At 39.2% G+C, this 20145-nt stretch overlaps 1 protein-coding gene across 2 annotated transcripts in view; it reads right to left on the reverse strand.

Annotated features, from left to right (window-relative positions):
• LOC127426178 (MAP kinase-activated protein kinase 5-like) overlaps positions 1-20145 on the reverse strand; it is a 155240-nt gene that overhangs the window by 54189 nt on the left and 80906 nt on the right. The window contains exons 9-13 of one of the 2 annotated variants that reach the window (XR_007894750.1): positions 14724-14911; positions 9557-9677; positions 6902-7032; positions 4526-4641; positions 3650-3743 (exon numbers count right to left, since the gene is read on the reverse strand). Coding sequence is in view for 1 of the 2 variants with exons in the window: in XM_051672802.1 (XP_051528762.1) it covers positions 4526-4641; positions 6902-7032; positions 9557-9677; positions 14724-14911 (556 nt within the window). In the remaining variant the exon portion in view is untranslated. The remainder of the gene's footprint in view (positions 1-3649; positions 3744-4525; positions 4642-6901; positions 7033-9556; positions 9678-14723; positions 14912-20145) is intronic. The other variant, XM_051672802.1, reaches the window with a different exon arrangement.

Below are 20145 nucleotides of genomic sequence, written 5' to 3' on the forward strand. Positions count from 1 at the left end.
ATTTGTTGGTGAGGAATTCAAGTTCCCAAGCCATGTTGGAATCCACACCAAAACGTTCTATACGTTTATGCACCAGCAGATTTGGATGGATAGAATTAAAGGCTGACAAAAAATCCACAAATAACAAACTGGCAGGATTTCCACTTCCCTCTAGATTTTTAAAGAAGAAATCAAGCAGGGTTTAAGTTGCATCATGAACTCCTAAGCCAGTTCTATAAGTAAATTGCATAGGATCAAATAGTCTGTTGGTCTTAGATAGTAGTTTGTTCTTTATTAATTACTCAAATACCTTCATAACTAAGGAGGTCAAGGCCGCAGGTCTATAATCCGTCAAACACTTGGGGTGACAGGGGCCACAGGAAAAATGACAGACTGTTTCCATTGTCATTGGAACATACTGCCGATCAATAGATTAATAGAAAATAAAAGTAAAAATTGGGCCTAATTGCTTTGTACAACGAGTGAGCACCAGGCTACCAATACCAACTGGGCTGGGGCTTTTCTTAAATTTACACTGCATAAACACAACATTTTACATGTTGACACTGTCAACATTTAAATGAGTAGACAAATGACTAAGATCCTAAAGAGAACGCTTTGAAAAAGCATAGTCCATATTAAAATTATACACATCAAATCTTGCTTAAAACTTATTAAACAGGAGTACCTCGTGAGCATAAACAATTGTAATAGAGTGGTTTAGGAAGCGATTCACGGAGTAACTTTACCTTGTAAAAGTGTATGATTGCGTATTTATCCCCTCGAGGTTTGCCGTAGAATGCGTATGTCTATATGCAGCTTTCAGTGATTAAAGAAATTAAGTTTAATAAAAACAGACTGTTGTGCATCTGCTTTCGATAGTCTTTTTAGAGTGGAAAAACACTTGGTGACAGAATCACTAAGGATTACAATCAGCGTTTATGTTTGTGGTGATATGCAGCTGACTGCAATGTAAACATTTAGATCAGCTTGACATCTTGTTAGTTCTTTAGTAAAAGCAGCAGCTAATTTTTTTCTGTCATGTTGGATCCTTTTTCCCCCCGTTGCTGGAACCGTTAACTCAGCAGGGACAGTCAAGTGATTAACGACCTCCCGCTGGCAGCATTAGCATGTGGGCATAGTCTCCCTCCACCTGGCCAGTGATTATGTTAATGAAACTCACACCTGAAAATCCTGCTGGACTCAGGAACAAAATGATCAACTTTAATGGGTGAAATAATAACATAACACTCAGAGAGCGAGAGAGAAGATGATGCTCAATCCCAACTCTCTTAAGTACCCGAACATTCCCCAAAATCCTCTACATGTGAAGGAAAACCAAAACCAAAATCTTAACATATGAAAGGGTAAATAAAAATGTTTTGTGTACTGTAAATGTGCATGGTAACCTTAGTGCAATTATTACCTTAAGGAGCATTTTCTACTTGATGGAACCCTTACAATTGTTGATGTACAGTGGCAAGAAAAGTATGTGAAGGGAAACAGTTTTGTGGACTGATGAAAATGTTGAATTGTTTGGGAAGAACACGCAGCACTATGTCTTTTGTAAAAAAGGCACCGCATACCAACATGAAAACATCATCCCAACAGTGGGGCAGTGGTGGCTCAGCGGTTAAGGCTCTGGGTTACTGATCAGAAGGTCGGGGATTCAAGCCCCAGCACCGCCAAGATGCCACTGTTGGGCCCTTGAGCAAGGCCCTTGACCCTAACTGCTCCAGGGGCGCTGTATCATGGCTGACCCTGCACTCTGACCCCAGCTTAGCTGGGATATGTGAAAAAAAAGAATTTCACTGTATATGTGCAAACGTATAATGTGTGATAAATAAATATAATTATAAATTATTATTATTGAAGTACGGTGAGGGACCATCATGATTTGGGGCTGCTTTGCTGCTTCAGGGCCTGCTTCCTTCGAGGGAAAATAAACTCCCAAATGTATCAAGATATCCTACAGGATATTGTCAGAGTGGCTGTGTGCCAGCTAAAGCTCAGTAGATGGTGGGTAATACAGCAGGACAATGACCCTAAACACAGAAGTAAATCCACTACAGAATTGCTTCAAAAAAAGAAAATCCACCTTTTGTAGTGGCCCAGTCAAAACCCAGACCTTAACCCTATAGAGATGATGTGGAATGACCTCAAGAGAGCAGTTTACACCAGACATCCTAAGAATATGGCTCAGTTGAAGCAGTTCTGTAAGGAAGAATAGTCCAAAATTCCTTCTGAACGTTGTGCAGGTCTAATCTACAGCTACCGGAAATGCTTGGTTGAGGTTACTGCTGCCAAAGAAGGATAGATCAGTTATTAAATCCAAGGGTTCACTTACTTTTTCCACAGCACTGTGAATGTTCAGTGGGATGTGCTCAATGAAGACTTGAATTGTCTGAATTGTTTGTGTGTTGTTAGCTTAAGAACATTGTGCTTTGTCTATACTTGTGACTCTGATAAAGATGATATCACATTTTATGATCAATTAATGCAGAAAACCAGCTAATTCCAAAGGTTCACATACTTTTTCTTGCCACTGTAACCTAATGTTGGTTGATTCAGTGATGTTAATTCATTTATATATATATATATATATATATATATATATTATTTTCTTTTTTTTTTTTTTTACCATAAAACCAATTAATTTAATTAATACCATATGAAACACATTTTCTAGGTTAACATTTTTTTCAGGGTGGGTTATGGGGTGGCCTGGATAAGTGGTGAGACTCATGACCTGACATTTTTTCCCAGTCCAGCCCTGATTTGAAGGCCACTGCTGTCTGGCTGAGCAGCTTCAGACAACCACTGAGAAACAGTATGGAGAAACCCATTTATGGTGCTCATCTTTGTTTCATACCGTTTGGAGTCATTTCCTTTACATCACTGTCAGACAACATCCCTTGAGAAGCAGTGTGACTACTTTTGAATTCAGTCTTCATAGTTTTGACAGTCCTTTGTATAGACCGATGTCTATGTGCTCCAAATAATAGTCCAATTCTTTTTTTGTGTGGGCCTATGTCCACATGCTTGAAACTATATTCCAATGTTACAATGAGCCTTGAGATCTAAAACTACAAAGGTTATCCAATACAATCCAAAGCAATCCAAGGCAAGGCTTTTGTAGTGTTTTACAACCTTTTAATTTGCCACATTGGAGAATATTGCGTTTTTGACTCATGATGGAAAAAATAAATAAATGTAATATATATGAGGTAGGGTTTGTTGTAGTAGTCCAGCAAATTTTTGAATTTTTTTTACAAAAGATGAAACATTTTAACTAAAAATTATATCATCATAATAAAATAAAATAAAATAAACAACAGGGGGGTTATTTGTGTAAGCATGCATAAGCATGTGGTCAAAAGACTGTGTGCCCCATTCTCGGCCACACCATAGCATGAAATATGCTCTTATTAAATAGCTTGACCTGCAGAGGGGGCACACTCACAAAACAAACTTTAAATAATTGAAAACAAATGACAGCATAATTTGGCTCCTACACATTTTTTTTTAGGATGAATACAGAAAGAGATAAATAATTGTTTGTTATTTCATGTCACTTATGCTATAATGCCAATCTTTTAGCATTTCAGAATAATGTGATTATTTAAGAAAATTTAATCAGTAGTATGGAAAATGTGCAATATATACCAACCTTCCTGTGCTATTTTTCCACCACATAATCTGTAGGAGCATTTTGAGACCAATTTCCTGTGAGGGGACTTTCAATGAGAGGTGAAGGGACTTTTCTTCTCAGAAGACAGAAAGCAGCAGAAGTGGGAGGGGGTGACAGGGAGGTAAGTATAGTACAGGGTGCTGCCCAGAAAAAAGTTATCTGCTAGGACACAATTCAATTTTAGTGTGCGCTTCAGACAGCATCTGTACTAGGCGGCAGCAAGTATCTATCTCCGATTCAGCAACATCTCCAGGATGCTTAGAAAATGTTTTCACGCAACCACAGAAAAATTGCATAATTTAATCTACTTGATATCTCGTCATCTTGCGACTTGTATTACACATAGCTGACTAATATTGGCATTACGATCATGCTGTATAGTCAGAAGGGAACTGGCTCCCCCAGCTGAGCCTGGTTTCTCCCAAGGTTTTTTTTTTTTCTCCACTCAACTTTTCATCACGCAACATCACTCAACTAAACATCTTACAGAGTTTTTGTTCCTTGCCACAGTTGACTTTGGGTTGCTCATTGAGGGCTTAAAGACAAAGTATTCGATGAACCTGTTCACTGGGGACTTTACAACATTCAGACAATACAGACATTACAGCACGATTTTCTGCAGCTTTAAAATTATGAGTATTCGGAAAAGCGCAATACAAAAAAAATGACTTGGTTTGAAGATCACTATTAATCAGAAAAATCTATAGATTTACCCAGCCCTACTTCACATTGAGAGAATGCACATCATGCCTAAAAAGTCTAGCAAGGTTTCTCTCTAGCTTTCGAAACATGAGCCATTGTGTATAAGATGGATAGCAGCAGAAGTGAGTGTGTATGCAGTATGTGCAAACGTACCAGCTTGTGGCAAGATGCACTGTGCTATTACATCCCTTAGTTTTTCCAGACCCACGTTGGTGTCCTCTGCCTCATTCTCTGGATCATTGAAGAAAAGTTCATCACTGGGTTTGGTGCTGCATGGGGCAGAAATTTAAGCACCTTTCTATTACTCCATCCTGCTAATTAGGGATGGACATGACTACTTGAGTACTCAGAATTGACAGCAATGATCGATCATAAAAACGGTGATCGATAATGATCTTGTGTGGCGTGACTTTTCACTAAAAAAATCGAAATTCAGTGACAACTATAGTATACACAAATGTGTCAAAAAGGGGCCTTATTTTTAATTTTGAGATTGATTACATTGTGATTTTCAGAGGTACCATGACTGTCAACAAACCAAACTGATAAACGATGCGGCAATGCTAGTGTTTGTTGTACAGTTTTACAATAATCAAAAGACTCAACAGACACTCTGGAGAAGCGCACACACACCACAGGGGAGCTCTTCCCTTTAAACTGCTAGATGGAGTGCAGCTGAATGTAACAGAACACAGGGTCTTCAAAACTATTTTCAACTTAACACAGCCTTTTAAAAGCGTGATGGTTATGGCGTATCCGGTCAAGCCAACAAATAGACCAGAAAATACACAGTTAAGCCAGCCACAACAAAAACAGTGCTTTCTGAGCATTCTTTCGAGTTGGCCAGCGAATCTTCACATAATGATAAAATATGATGCAATATATTTTGAACAGCATACAGTATAATAATGAATAAGTGAGACACTGGAACAGTGAGATGCAATGCAGCAACCAAAGATGTATAGTACTGTGCAAAAGTTTTAGGCACTTGTGAAAAATTGAGGATTTCTTAAAAAAAATAATGACATAAACAGTTTTCATTAATCAATTAGCGTCATACAAAGTCCAGTAAACAGAAAAAGAGCTAAATCAATATTTGGTGTGAACATTTTTGCCTTCAAAACAGCACCACTTCTCCTACTTACACCTGGACACAGTGTACACCTTGGTTGATGGCAGATAGGATGTTCCAAGCTTCTTGGAGAATTCGCCACAATTCTTTTATTTATTTAGGCTGTCTCAATTACTTCTGTCTTTTTGTGTAATCCCAGACTGACCCGATGTTCAGTGGGGGGCTCTGTGAGGGTCATGCCATCTGTGTCTCAATTACTTCTGTCTTTTTGTGTAATCCCAGACTGACCCAATGTTCAGTGGGGGGCTCTGTGAGGGTCATGCCATCTGTTGCAGGACTCCCTGTTCTTCTATTCTATTCTATTCACAAAAGAAATGTTTGGGAGTATAAAATATATATTTCCTATTGACACACTAATGTAGCAGATATAAAAACCATCTTTAGACAAATGTTTTTGTGAAACATCTTATGTGCCTAAGACTTTTGCACAGTACTGTATGTCTGCCATATAGTATATCTCTGACATCTGACATATTGTATGTCTGGCATATACTATGTACATGCCTGACATACAGTTTATGTACAAAGTACTAGAGTAGACAAAATTACCAAAATGTCCAACCCTTCTGTTAATTTTACCCAGATGGGAAGGAAAACCACAATTTCAAAAAGTAAGCAGGGCTCGACATTAACACTGTTCAGCGAAAAGTGGATTTTTGAAGGGGCAAGTGAAAAGAGAATTTTACTTGACTGATCGGACAAACAGTCTGAATAAAATGTCAACAATGAAAAATAGCCATCTATATTAGTGATATAGCCTAGGACTGTCACTTTTTACAAAGTTAATTTTCTTATTCTGCTGATAAAAATTATCTAGAGTGCATAGGCTGCCACATTTAGTGGAAGCCAGAGGTGTCTTTGGAACTTGCAGGTTAAAACTAGCAGTCGCATAGAAACATTAATACCTTGCTTAATCAATAAGAATTTGATTTGACATTACCTCAGGCAGCGGCAGTGGCCCTTACTTGGCTGACAAGTTACTTTCCTGTTAATTTTAGTTCTATAGACTAGCTGATTGACTATGTCTTAGGAATAAGACATTCACTGTAGCGAACGTCATTAATCATACTGAAACTGTGGCAGCTAGCTAGCAACATTGCCTGGTTACATGTTGTCGAGTTTGAGGCAAAGTGGGCTTATATTAGCTACAAAAAAAAAAATTTCTTTAAGCACTGTGATCTTAATTTGATCCCTACTAACTGTAAATTATGGTGATGGAGGTTTTCTTTTGTCATTTTTTCTTTCTGGACAAGTACATTTTTTACTCGGACAAGTGAATGACCAATTTACTTGTCGGGAGGACAAGCACATGACAGTGCTTAATGTCGAGCCCTGGTAAGACAAAGAAACTTTCAATTGACTGCAGGTAAACAGGACAGCAAACGGGAAAGACTCACCCAAGTAGCTTTCTCTTTCTCAAAATGGGGTTGTTCACAGAGTTGAGTGGCTTTAGACTGAGGTTGAGATCCTGTATCCTCATATTTGCCAGTTGCTCAGCATGGGCCTGTTGAATCCCAGCCACAACTGCCTGAATGATAAAATAATAGTAATAAACAGACGTGGCTCTCAAGTAATTATTTTCATACACACTACAGGGCTTGTAAATGAATGAATAAAACCCCACAAATACCTATTAAAACAAAAACATAGCTATTGTTAAGTCCCACGTTACTCTTTTCACTATTTAGGCAAGCTCCATGTGACAGGGAATCTGAGAAAAAATCCAAGAAGCCTTGGTATGTCTGGCACCTCTCCTCCATTCTGAATCGGAGTGTGTAACAGACCTCTGACTGAAGAGAGTGAGATTTCAGCAAAACAGTCCAAAGTGTGACACCCTTGGCCAAAACCAAGATGTTCTGAACCACCTAGTGAAACAGCGGCTTTAATGTACTGTTATGAGAAGGATTTTGGACCAAAGAAAGCTCACAGTAGACAGGGCAACCTGTTTCAACACCGCAGAAATAGAAACCAAGCAATTGATAGAATGTCCTGTAGCTCGATTCTTGTCGCTGTCGCGGTTGTTTAGGACAAAAACTCTGATTAACATGGAAAAGATACCTTAATCGCAACATTGCGTCTGGATAGGACACGGTGTTAGTCAATAGTTTTTGCCTTTATAATAGTACTAATTCTTTTCATTGTGAGGAATAATGTGTTTAAAGAGAAAGCTGTACCTATGTTCAAATTATTTGAGGTTATATCATTTTACTACGATGTTGATCAGCTGACCATTCAAGGTCAAGAAGTCTTCAATGAGATGAAATAATAACTTTATTGAAATACTATGCATTACATATTTTAAAGATTCAGTTCACTAAATCATACTGTATTCTACAAATTAGCCTGCCATTTGTTCATAAAATTGCTTCTCTTAAATTAATTAGAGATTATAACGAGTATGTCCTTAACCATTTCATTTAATTTTCTCTTAATTTTATCAAAATTAAGATTACACCCCTCCTTCCACTCTAAAAACCACCAACATATTTTAGTCTCAATTCATTAAAGGGATAGTTCACCCAAAAATGAAACTTCTCTCATTATTTACTGACTTTCATGCCATCCCATGTATATGACTTCTTTCTTCAGCAGAACACATTTGAAGAAAAATAGAAAAATATCTCAGCAGGTCCTTATAATGGAAGTGGATGGTAACACAATTTCTGATGCTCCAAAAAGCACAGACAATCAGTATTAACGTAATTTATATGACTCCAGTGGTCTTATAAAGCGATAGGATCACTTCTGGCGTGAAAAAGATCAATATTTATGTATTTTTTAACTATAAATATCTGTTTCTGTTAAGCAGCAGTATGCACGCTCAGGAGAGGGCTGAGGTCACGCGGTCTCTCGTGTGATTTATTGGCGTTGGCATGTTCACACGAGAAGTGACGCATGCGCGACACACCCAGAAGAGCAGCGCAGAGTAGGAGAAACGCTGTACAGACCGAACGCCGTAAACAAATTGAAGCATATTTTAACAAAGGTGTCAGAAGATTTTGATTTAAGAGGAGAAGGAGATACAAGTTTTTGCGCAGCCATATTTATTTGAACCAGAGTACTCTGACCAGGAGCATAGGGAGATGGAGGAGGCTGGAGCAACAAGTCTCAGAGAGAAAGAGAGCACAGGAGATGTGTTGGTGCACATGTAGGCAATGCCAGGCAATGCCAACATAGGTAGAGAGTGTCTGCTGCAACGAGTGGAACGTTGTCATGCCATCGCTGGAAAGACCACGTGACCTCAGCCCTCTCGTGAACGCGCATACTGTTGCTTAACGGACGCAATGATTTATAGTTAAAAAGTACTTAAATATTGATATTTTTTGCACCAAAAATGAATGTATCACTATATAAGACATTCATTTAACCACTGGAATCATATGGATGAATTTAATGCTGATTGTCTGTGCTTTTTGGAGCATCAGAAATTGTGTTAGAATCCACTTCCATTAGAAAGACCTACTGAGCCGAGATATTTTTCTATTTTTCTTCAAATGTGTTCTGCTGAAGAAAGGTAGTCATATACTGTATATCTGGGATGGCATAAGGGTGAGTAAATTATGAGAGAATTTTCATTTTTGGTTGAACCATCCCTTTAAAGCGAATGTCAGATTTGTCAGTACTTATAAGAAATATCTGACACATTATTTTTTGGTATATGAAAGAATTAGGGAATCTTTCAGTTCAGTCATAAAATTTTAATTTCGTAAATACAATTGCTCCCAAGTTACCTCAAAGCCCTGATAAAACCTTGTATGGCAGCTATCAGCAACAGTGTACATACATGGTGAATTTCTATGATAATTAAACAGAAAAACTGAGAAATTGTGCCTAGAGCACTAGACACTATAATCGGTAAAAATGAAATAGTCAGGAAAACACTGTCTGCCTGTCAATCATTCTGCATATTCAGGTTAAATATTCATACTTGCAGTTATATTCAGAACCAGATTAAAAAGGTCTGACAATTACTAAGTCACTAAGCAATGACCAATGAAGTGGAGAGAATGTATTGTACATTTTCTGAAATGTTATCTTTCCTTGGAGCTCACCTTGTCCATCATCATTTGAGCAGAGGGAAGCACATTGTCCAGTGCCTCAGTGCAGTTGAGCCAGGGATGGCCTAATACTCCCTCTATGGTTAGCCTCTCCTCTGGCTTGACTTTAAGTAGCCTAAATGCAACAACATTTGTTAGATGTGAGCAACAATGTCAGACAATGTTCTACACCTGAGTCAGATATTAGCTAAAATATGCCCCCGTAATGAGTTCCTGATTTTATTTATAACATATCATATAGTTTTTAATAATATATTCTTGTTAATAAATACATACACGAATGAGCCAAAACATTACGACCACCCGCCTAATATGCTGTTGGTCCCCTGCGTGCCCCAAAAACAGCGCCGACCTGCCAAGGCATGGACTTTACAAGACCCCTGAAGGTGTCCTGTGGTATCTGGCACCAAGACATTAGCAGCAGATCCTTCAAGTCCTGTAAGTTGCAAGGTGGATCGGACTTGTTGGTCCAGCACATCCCAAAGATGCTCAATCGGATTGAGATCTGGGGAATTTGGAAGAAAGGGCAACACCTTGAACTCCTCATAATGTTTCTCAAACTATTCCCGAACAATGTGTGCATTTTGGCAGGGTACATTATCCTGCTGAAAGAGGCCACTGCCATCAGGTAATATCATTGCCGTTAAGGGGTGTACCTGGTCTGCAACAATGTTTAGGTTGGAGGCACATGTCAAATTGACATCCACACAAATGGCTGGACCCAGGATTTCCCAGCAGAACACTGCCCAGAGTATCACACTCCCTCCACCATCTTGTGGTCTTCCCACAGTGCATCCTGGTGCCATCATTTCTCCAGGTAAACGGCACACACGTACACGGCCATCCATGTGATGTAAAAGAAAACTGAACTCATTGGACCCTTCAACCTTCTTCCACTGCCCCAAAGTCCAGTTCCTATGCTCATGTGCCCATTGTAAGCACTGTCAATGGTGGACAAGTCTAGTTTTTATTTGTATAGCGCCTTTCACAACACACATCGTTTCAAAGCAGCTTTACAGAAGATCATGCATTAACAGAAGAAGAAACTGTAATATCTATAATGTCTTAAGAGTCATCATTGTGTAGTTTGATAAAATACAATTGTGAATTGTGTTTAAAAATAAGTAATTAAATAATAATTGTATTTGTAACCCCAGTGAGCAAGCCAAAGGCGACTGTGGCAAGGAACACAAAACTCCATAAGATGTTGGTTAATGGAGAAAAATAACCTTGGGAGAAACCAGGCTCACTGTGGTGGCCAGTTCCCCTCTGGCTAACATCATGAATATAATGCCAATATTACTTATGTATAGTGCAAGTCATGGTTTAAAGTGACTAAACTAAGTGTAAAGGGTCAGTGTTTGTAGGAACTGTAAGATTAATTACTAATGTCTTTGAAGTCCATCCTGGATTAAATGCAGAAGTTCACATAGATGCAATTGTCCTTGTTAGTTGGCTGATGAAGGGTTTTGTTGGCAGGAGTCATCATGGGCACTCTGACCGGTCTGCGGCTACACAGCCCCATATGCAGCAGGGTGCGATGCATTGTGTGTTGTGACACATTCCTCCCGTAACCATCATCAAAATTTTCTGTGACTTGTGCCACAGGAGACCTTCTGTCGGTTCGGACCAGACGGGATAGCCTTCGATGCCCTTGCGCATCGTTGAGCCTTGGGCACCCAACACCCTGTCGCCGGTTTGTTGATTATCCCTCCGCAGACCACTGCCAGTAAGTGCTCACAATTGATGACCAGGAGCACTCCACAAGCCTTGCCGTTTCAGAGATGCTCTGACCCAGTCATCTGGCCATAACAATTTGGCCCTTGTCAAAGACGCTCAGGTCTTTACTCCAGCCCATTTCTCCTGCATTCAACATGTTGACTATGAGAACTGATTGTTTGCTTACCATCTAATCTACCTAGACCTTGACATGTGGCCTTGTTAGGAGATGCTCAACGTTATTCGCTTCACCTGAGTGGTCATAATGTTTTGTCTATGTATGTTTTCAGTGGACAACTGAAAATGTTGTCGCACACAGTCAAGCTTAGACTAGACATGTACTCCACTTGTACGCTCATCCGCATCAGTTCGGTGTTGTGCTTCCGATCTAAATTCCATCACTGTTTGCCTCTCTTATTGAAAATAAACTCTCCTAGTGAGCAAAATCTTTACTGAACAGCTCCCTGTGCTACATTTTCCAGGCAACTGGCCCATCTCACTTCTAAACTCAGCAAAAAAAGAAATGTCCCTTTTTCAGGACACTGTATTTTAAAGATAATTTTGTAAAAATCCAAATGACTTTACAGATCTTTATTGTAAAGGGTTTAAACAATGTTTTCCATGCTTGTTCAATGAACCATAACAATTAATGAACATGCACCTGTGGAACAGTCGTTAAGACACTAACAGCTTACAGACGGTAGGCAATTAAGGTCACAGTTATAAAAACTTAAAGTGTCCTTTCTACTGACTCTGAAAAACACCAAAAGAAAGATGCCCAGGGTCCCTGCTCATCTGTGTGAACGTGCCTTAGGCATGCTGCATGGAGGAATGAGGACTGCAGATATGGCCAGGGCAATAAATTGCAATGTCCATACTGTAAGATGCCTAAGATGCGCTACAGGGAGACAGGAAGGACAGCTGAGCGTCCACGCAGTGGCAGACCACGTGTAACAACTCCTGCACAGGATCAGTACATCCAAATATCACACCTGCGGGACAGGTACAGGATGGCAACAACAACTGCCAGAGTTACACCAGGAACGCTCAATCCCTCATCAGTGCTCAGACTGTCCGCAATAGGCTGAGAGAGGCTGGACTGAGGGCTTGTAGGCCTGTTGTAAGGCAGGTCCATACCAGATATCACCAGCAAATATGTCGCCTTTGGACACAAACCCACCTTCGCTGGACCAGACAGGACCGGCAAAAAGTGCTCTTCACTGACGAGTCATGGTTTTGTCTCACCAGGGGTGATGGTCGGACTTGCATTTATCATCGAAGGAATGAGCGTTACACCGAGGCCTGTACTCTGGAGAGGGATTGATTTGGAGGTGGAGGGTCCGTCATGGTCTGGGGCGGTGTGTCACAGCATCATTGGACTGAGCTTTTTCTCATCGTTGTGCGTTACAGGGAAGACATCCTCTTCCCTCATGTGGTACCCTTCCAGCAGGCTCATCCTGACATGACCCTCAAGCATGATGCTACCAGCCATACTGTTCGTTCTGTGCATGATTTCCTGCAAGACAGGAATGTCAGTGTTCTGCCATGGTCAGCGAAGATCCCAGATCTCAATCCCATTGAGCAAGTCTGGGACCTGTTGGATCGGAGGGTGAGGGCTAGGGCCATTCCCCCCAGAAATGTCCGGGAACGTGCAAGTGCCTTGGTGGAAGAGTGGGGTAACATCTCACAGCCTAAACTTGAAAATGTGGTGCAGTCCATGAGGAGGAGATACACTGCAGTACTTAATGCAGCTGGTGGCCATACCAGATACTGACAGTTACTTTTGATTTTGACCCCCCCTCCCTTTGTTCAGGGTCACATTATTCCATTTCTGTTAGTCATATGTCTGTGAAACTTGTTCAGTTTATGTCTTAGTTGTTGAATCTTTTTATGTTCATACAAATATTTACACATGTTAAGTTTGCTCAAAATAAAAGCTGTTGAAAGTGAGAGGACGTTTATATGAATGCCTGAAAAGTTTCCTCTCCTGCTAGAGGCCAAAAGTATGGGAGGGATGAATGTTGTATATTTCGTAAACGAATCAGGCCAGCAATCATAAAATAAATTGTAACCAAATGCTACAATATTTAACAACAATAATAATGATGATAATTATATGTTGGCATGTTAAACAATCCTATTGTTAAATACTTATATTATTGTATAAATATAAAAATACTTTTACTTTTAATACACTTTTAGTGTGTGAATCAACCCTCTGACTAAACACAGTGTGGAATGTTTATTTTTACCATTTTTATTTGTATTTTATTTAATTGGCATGGAGTTCATAAAAGATTTGTTTAATATGCTACTCATTCCAAAATTGGAGAAAGGCTGTCATCCTCCTCAGTGTCTTTGCATTATATTAGTTTTATATGTTAACTTAATAGCCAAAATTATTGTGAAATACGTGAATAAGGAAAAAAAGGCGAACCTGGACTGTGTTGCCCGTTACAATGCACAACATGCAGCACAGAGATCAGGCAATTATCTAATTAATTAATCATGCTTGTTGACAAATTGTTGAAAAATTTCTGAATGAATCAAATTTGAATTGAATCAAAATTTGGATATAATTACATTTAACCAAATTGGTAAATCAGTGCCAATCAGGTCGTCAAGAAAATGGCTTTAGCAGGTCCCCTTTAGGGTTTTTGCCATCATGAGGTGTAGTTCCAGCATCTGGAACTACACCTCGTGATGGCAAAAACCATTCTCCTTTCATGGCCATTTATAAATAGGCAGTTTTTAATATTTTTGAATGGATCTTAAAAACTGAAACGGACATATATTTTCACCTATCTGCTGCCACTGACGTGTGATCAGTCTCATGACACCCAATCCCGGAACTGAACAACCATGAACAAACATGGCAGCCTCCAGATCAAGTACTTCTGGGGAACCTTGCGCTAGTAGAGCATACCCTACTGAAATGATTAGGAATGCTAAAACTTAGCTTTCTCCAGATATTTTAGAGCTTATTGGTCCCACTTCCCAGACCTACAAATATTAGTTGATGTTGATGATATAACTTTATTGGTAACAGCCTGCATTATCGCATTATTCAGACTGAATAATTGATTAATTTGAAGTATTTGACATAACAGGTTTCATTTTATAAGGTTAAAAAAATTTCCTTACAAAGATAAGCCCCAGAAAATCAGTTCCAGGGGCAAATATTGCCTTTTAATGAAAATGTTCATTTCTGACACTGGTCTACTCCACCAATGACAAATTTAATTTGATATAGTTATGTCATCACTTTTTATGTGTTATTAAAACTCAAAGTTCAACTAATCAATAATTTCTTATGTGTATCTTTTAATGTATTTTCTTCAGTTGAGATATGCTTGTCTTCCACTCAAACCTTATTAACAATCACAAACGCAATTACAAGAAATTGTGTGTCAATACAACAACCAAATGAAAGGACACTCACTTGCGGACAATGTCCTTGGCCATTTCAGATATTTGACTCCACTCCTCCTCAGGGAATTCAAAGCTGCCAGTCATGATTTTTTTGCGCATGTCTTTTGGGATGGTGCGGCTGTGGTGCTTGGAGTAAAATGGAGGATATCCACACAGCATTACATAGATGATCACCCCCAAGGACCACAGGTCACAGCTCTAGGGAGAGGTTAAGTAAATGCGAGGAAGAAGAAATGTACTGCCTTCTCACCTAGCAAGCTAAATACAGTAATTAAGTCAATAATTAATGCATAGCAAGTGTAGAATTTAATCATTACATGCTGCTGTATCATTACACTGTAAGAAAGAAAACTAAAAGACAAATGCTTTCTTTAACTGGAACAGGACAATTTACTGCAGTGTAAAAAACACATTAAAGCTAGCGGCAATGCATATTAAGTAGAGCTGTCAGAATTAAAGTGTTAATGCATGCGATTCATTTTAAAAGCTTAACGCGTTAACTTTTCTTAATCGTGATTAACGCATTCACCGTTCATTTAACAAACACATGTTGGGAAGGGCAGAACCTTTGTAATGTGTCTGCCTGGACTCATTACACTGTTGTATACATCAAAACACACCAGAGCCCTTCTATCAAGTTGAGCCTACAAGCTTAGCATAAGATAGCAAAACGTGGCGATCCCATAGACATTCTATGGGCGGTACTGTCACACTACTTGACCATTATGCTTTCTGCTATGATAGAGGAGGTTATGTCAGTAAATAAAATAATCTCTGCACACACACACACAACAGCGCTTCCATGATAAAATGATAGAGAAAGGACCTCTTAATGCTATTTGATGTACAAAACAAGCCCAGCTGGGACTTGTGATAGAAATCAAGTATTTTCCAGAAGCATGTAAGGCGCATTTTAATTACCATAAAAGCACGTCAAGTCTTAACTATAGCCAAAATGCAGAATGAGACGTTTTAGTGTGCAAGTGCTCTTCATGTGAGTTTTAAAGATGCCCTGGAATCATGAATGTGGTTTTAAGACTGCTGTAAAGGGAATAGCCACCGTCTACTGGCAGGTTAATATTGTGGAGGATGAGAGTTTAAGAGATTTAGTGCCCATTGCAATGAATATGCAACCTATGTGGGGACTAGTTCTTTCAATTAGTCAACCTCTCACTTAGACTTTGGGAAATGTTTAATGTTACTTGAATTGGTAATATATTCATAATCTTAATACTGTGAAAGTTTTTTTTTTTTTTGTGGAAAATGATAATAAAGCATTATATATTGCTACATTTTGCTTTGTTTTCTTTCCTAAGATGGCAATAAATGCCTTTTGACAGGAAAAGAATATATAGTGTCAAATTTTAGCACTTTCAAAATCTGCGATTAATCGCGATTATCTACACCAAAAACTATGCAATTAATCGCAATTAAAAATGTTAATTGACTGACAGCAATAATATTAAGATAATCTTCCTGCCACAACCCTTCATAAAAACATGCAATATGAAACATTTTAGAACAAGTTGATTCTGTTCCCCGTATCTAATTGGATTTGAGAGGTGTTCCAAAACTGCTGACATATGAGAGCAACAGCACTAGGGCGCATTACTGTTTGTATCACTCCTCGTGTACACGGTAGTGTTAGGTTCTAATTTTCCCTTAGTCGAGTCTTTAATCAATCGAGTCCGAGTCAAATCTGTGTCCAAAGGGGGCTGAGTCCGGCTCAAGACCAAGTACATAACAGGCCATTTAAGAGTCGAGTCCAAGTGAAAGGAAAGAATTTGTTGGAAGGACATAACAAATATTACTGTGTGAAAATAAAAGTTCCCCAAGAAATATGCAACAATGAAGGTGGTGTCCTCCATGTTTCCTGTTTTCTCCAACAAAACACTTCTGTGTAAAGTAGGATAATTCTATGTCAACATCACTCCACGATCGCTCGGAGTGGGGTACTACCATACTAAAGCTGAGGAATTGTGTTAAACTAGCAGCTTCAGAAATACTGTTGATCACTACATAAAAGTTGTGATAGATGCAGGTAATTACTCACACTCAACCACACTCTCTCTCTCTCTCTCACAAGCACACACACGTCCATGTTAAGGCAGATTTATACTTCTGCGTCAAACCTGACTGTTACCAACGCATCGCATCAACACAGACAACAACTGCTTTTTATTGGTCCGCTTTGTAATCAAATACCATCCTAAAAAAATACATGAAAAAAAAAAAGATATGAGGTAGCGTCGCATTTTTCTAAAATATTTTTTCTTGACTTTTACTCCATATATATTTTCTACTCAAGAACTTTCCAATCTGTACAATGTTTTTACTGTATGTTTGACAGTATAGTACACAATAAAAAATCATATTTCACAAGTTATGAAAACTTACACTTCTAATTTGTCTGTTCAGAGTTTATATTGCCTATGGGTGTGTTGCACCAATATGGATTAAATTAAGCATAGTTAAGAGCCAATCCAAGTTTTATTTTAATTTGAGTTGTGTTGCACAACTTTATTTTAAATACGGTTTAACAAATCAAAGATTAAACTTTTATCCTGTGATTAAAACATTTACTGCGATTAATTTTGTCTGCCATGATGGATTCTGAAAATAGCTGTAGATCATTAGTACACCGGGCCGATCAACCAGGTTAAGAAAATGTCGCAGCAGCATGTACAATGTCACAAGCTTTAAAGTATGGCAGCATAATTTAAGAAAAAAGGACCGCATGGGTCTCACATCAACCGCCTCTAATCGCTTCAGCGCCACTGTTGTGGCTAGATACAATATAAAGAGCCCAGGCTGAAAAACTGAAACAGTATGAGAGATGAGGGAAGTAATAACGATCACTTGTCGCTTATAACTGCTCTTGTTAAATGGCGAATTAACGCTTTCCTCTCGCTTCAGATGTCTCCGCATGTAAAGGATGGGGAAGCGGGTAATCGTCCCACCACCGAGAACAGAAGGCTGAACTGTGTACACAAGGGCTACGTTCACACAGCAGCAGAATATGGTTGTCAGACATGTTTTGAGTGCTTAATACGGTTGCGTTCACACAGAGGACAGTTATTTACAAGTGTGACAACCACATTCTATAACCGAATTGGCACACGCAAATTTTCAGGTCTCACAACCGCATTGTCTGAAAACCTGTGTTGTGTGAATGGAACCGCACTTGACAACTAGTTATTAGTCATGTCATATAATGTGAGAGCCACGCTGCACTATACATCAGCGTGTCTCGTGTGTTTCATGTGGGGTTTCATTAACTCACGGACCTGATGAATGAGCTTGCGCATCATTTGGAGAACTTTAATAACGCAGAGTCAATTGTGAAAATACATGCCGGTGTTATGGACGTCACCATCTTTAATATTTACTTCAGTCACCGTCACTATGGATACAGCTGTTAGAATCTGGTTGTAACTTCGGTTGTTCGTTCATACAGACAGTATCCAAGACGCTACTATAAGATGTTGTATGAACAGGACATTTCAAGACTCACACCTGTAAGAAAATGCGGTTGTCAATCACAAACACTGACTGTGTGAACGTCAAGGAAACAATACCGTACACACACCCCGGATTTGAAAGCACGCATCATGGACGACGGCCCATGATTTTGGGCCATAATAAACATAGATAATATGAGAAATCTCTTTCAGAGGGCTGACAGCACTTCTACTTTTCTTTTACCTAGTCATTCATGTTTAATTGTAGGTGTATTTTTTTTTTTTTATCTAATCAACCTCAGCTACAAGTTTAAAGTTAATCCCTAACTGAGATTTAAATCAGAGTTTAAAATATTGGAGCAACAAGATTAAAATTAATTCAGATTTACTGTTAAATTTAAATCAGGACCAAAATGATGGTTTAAATGTAACCCTGATTATTTTTAAACAAGGTTTAAAGTTTGGTGCAACAGAATTATCAGATCAACCTTGATCTAATCTAAATTTAGTATTAATCCTTGTTGGTGCAACCCACCCTACATTTATCTGAATACACTAGCATTTTGGCGGTGTACTTGCAGAATGATGCAGACACATCAACACAGAACTGTAACGAGTCTGCAGCATAGGTTTGAGTATCCAGGAATTTTAAATACTTTTTCCAGCATCAATTTTTCATTTTCAAGGACTTCATTCAAGTAAGAAAACTCTGAGCTTTCATATAATTGTTAGATCCCAACTTTCTTTATGATTATTACAAGTGGTGTGAATGGTATTTTCTAGTCAGAAACTCGTAAGTATAGTAATTCCAATCCAAGCCCATTCGGCTGCCACACAAACATCCTCCATGGAGATTCCCTTGAATGGAGACCAAAAGCAGCCATTCCTGTCATAGAATGGGTTCTCACGCTCCCTGATATCAACTGTCCCTTCACTGAGTAAGCCAACATAATGGCTTCCAGTGAAAGAGTCATTGTTTGACAGTGCTTTACCCCTCAATGGGTTTGAAAAAGCACACAAAGAGATTCTCGGATCATCTAAAGCTCTGCGTATTATTCACATATGCTTGCAACGCCCTTGCAGGACAAAAGAAATGTAATTTCTCCTCCTCTGATGAAGCAAAAGGAGGAGGGTAAAAAAGCTGGGATTTCTGTTTTTGTGCAAGTATAACCAGCTTTAATCACCTTTGGCACAAACGTCGGGTTCGGGCGTAAAGTGACCTTGGAGAACTTTCGAGTGATCCTGAGACATGCAGCATTAACTGAGAATGTGTGCAATTCGCTGACATGCCACCAACAAAGCAGTCTTATACGAGACAATTTTTATGTCTTCTTCCTCCAACGGTTCAATGGAGCATCGCCCAGTACTTCCGGAACCAACGGCAAAACCCATGATGGTAACATGGGCTTAATGACAGGTCACAGGTAGCATTCACTTTTCATTAATCTGCATATGATAGGATGCACTCCCACTGTCTTGTCAATAATTTCTATGACAAGCTGAAATTGCCGCCAGGTAGAACTTAATAGTGGAGAATGCTTTTCCTTGATCCAGAATTTCTGAAGAAAAGTGAGAATAACTGGAACTGAGGAAATAAATTGCAAATCCCGCTCTGGCGCTTTGAATAGTGAAAATCACATTCTGTGGTTAGACCTCTCACGGGCCAAATCCAGAGTTTCCACCTCTGCAGATGGAATATCATCCCTCCCGCTAGAGAGAGGAGGTCCCTACGCTGAGGAAGGCATCATAGGTCTGCGTAAAATCGCTGAACTATTTCCATTGTCCATGCCCCGTCCATAGCGGAGCGACTAAAAGCACCATCCCTCTCTGTGATCTGATTCTGGACAGAATGGGGAGAATCAGACTGGCAGGTGGAAATCCTTCAGAAGCTTCTTGCCTTCTTGAGACAGTGTGCTGATATATGCACCTTTGTGCGTAGATGTCTCAAGGGATTCAACTTCAGAGAATTCA

This window comes from Myxocyprinus asiaticus, chromosome 3 (genome assembly GCF_019703515.2).
Source record: "Myxocyprinus asiaticus isolate MX2 ecotype Aquarium Trade chromosome 3, UBuf_Myxa_2, whole genome shotgun sequence".
Lineage (NCBI taxonomy): Eukaryota > Metazoa > Chordata > Actinopteri > Cypriniformes > Catostomidae > Myxocyprinus > Myxocyprinus asiaticus.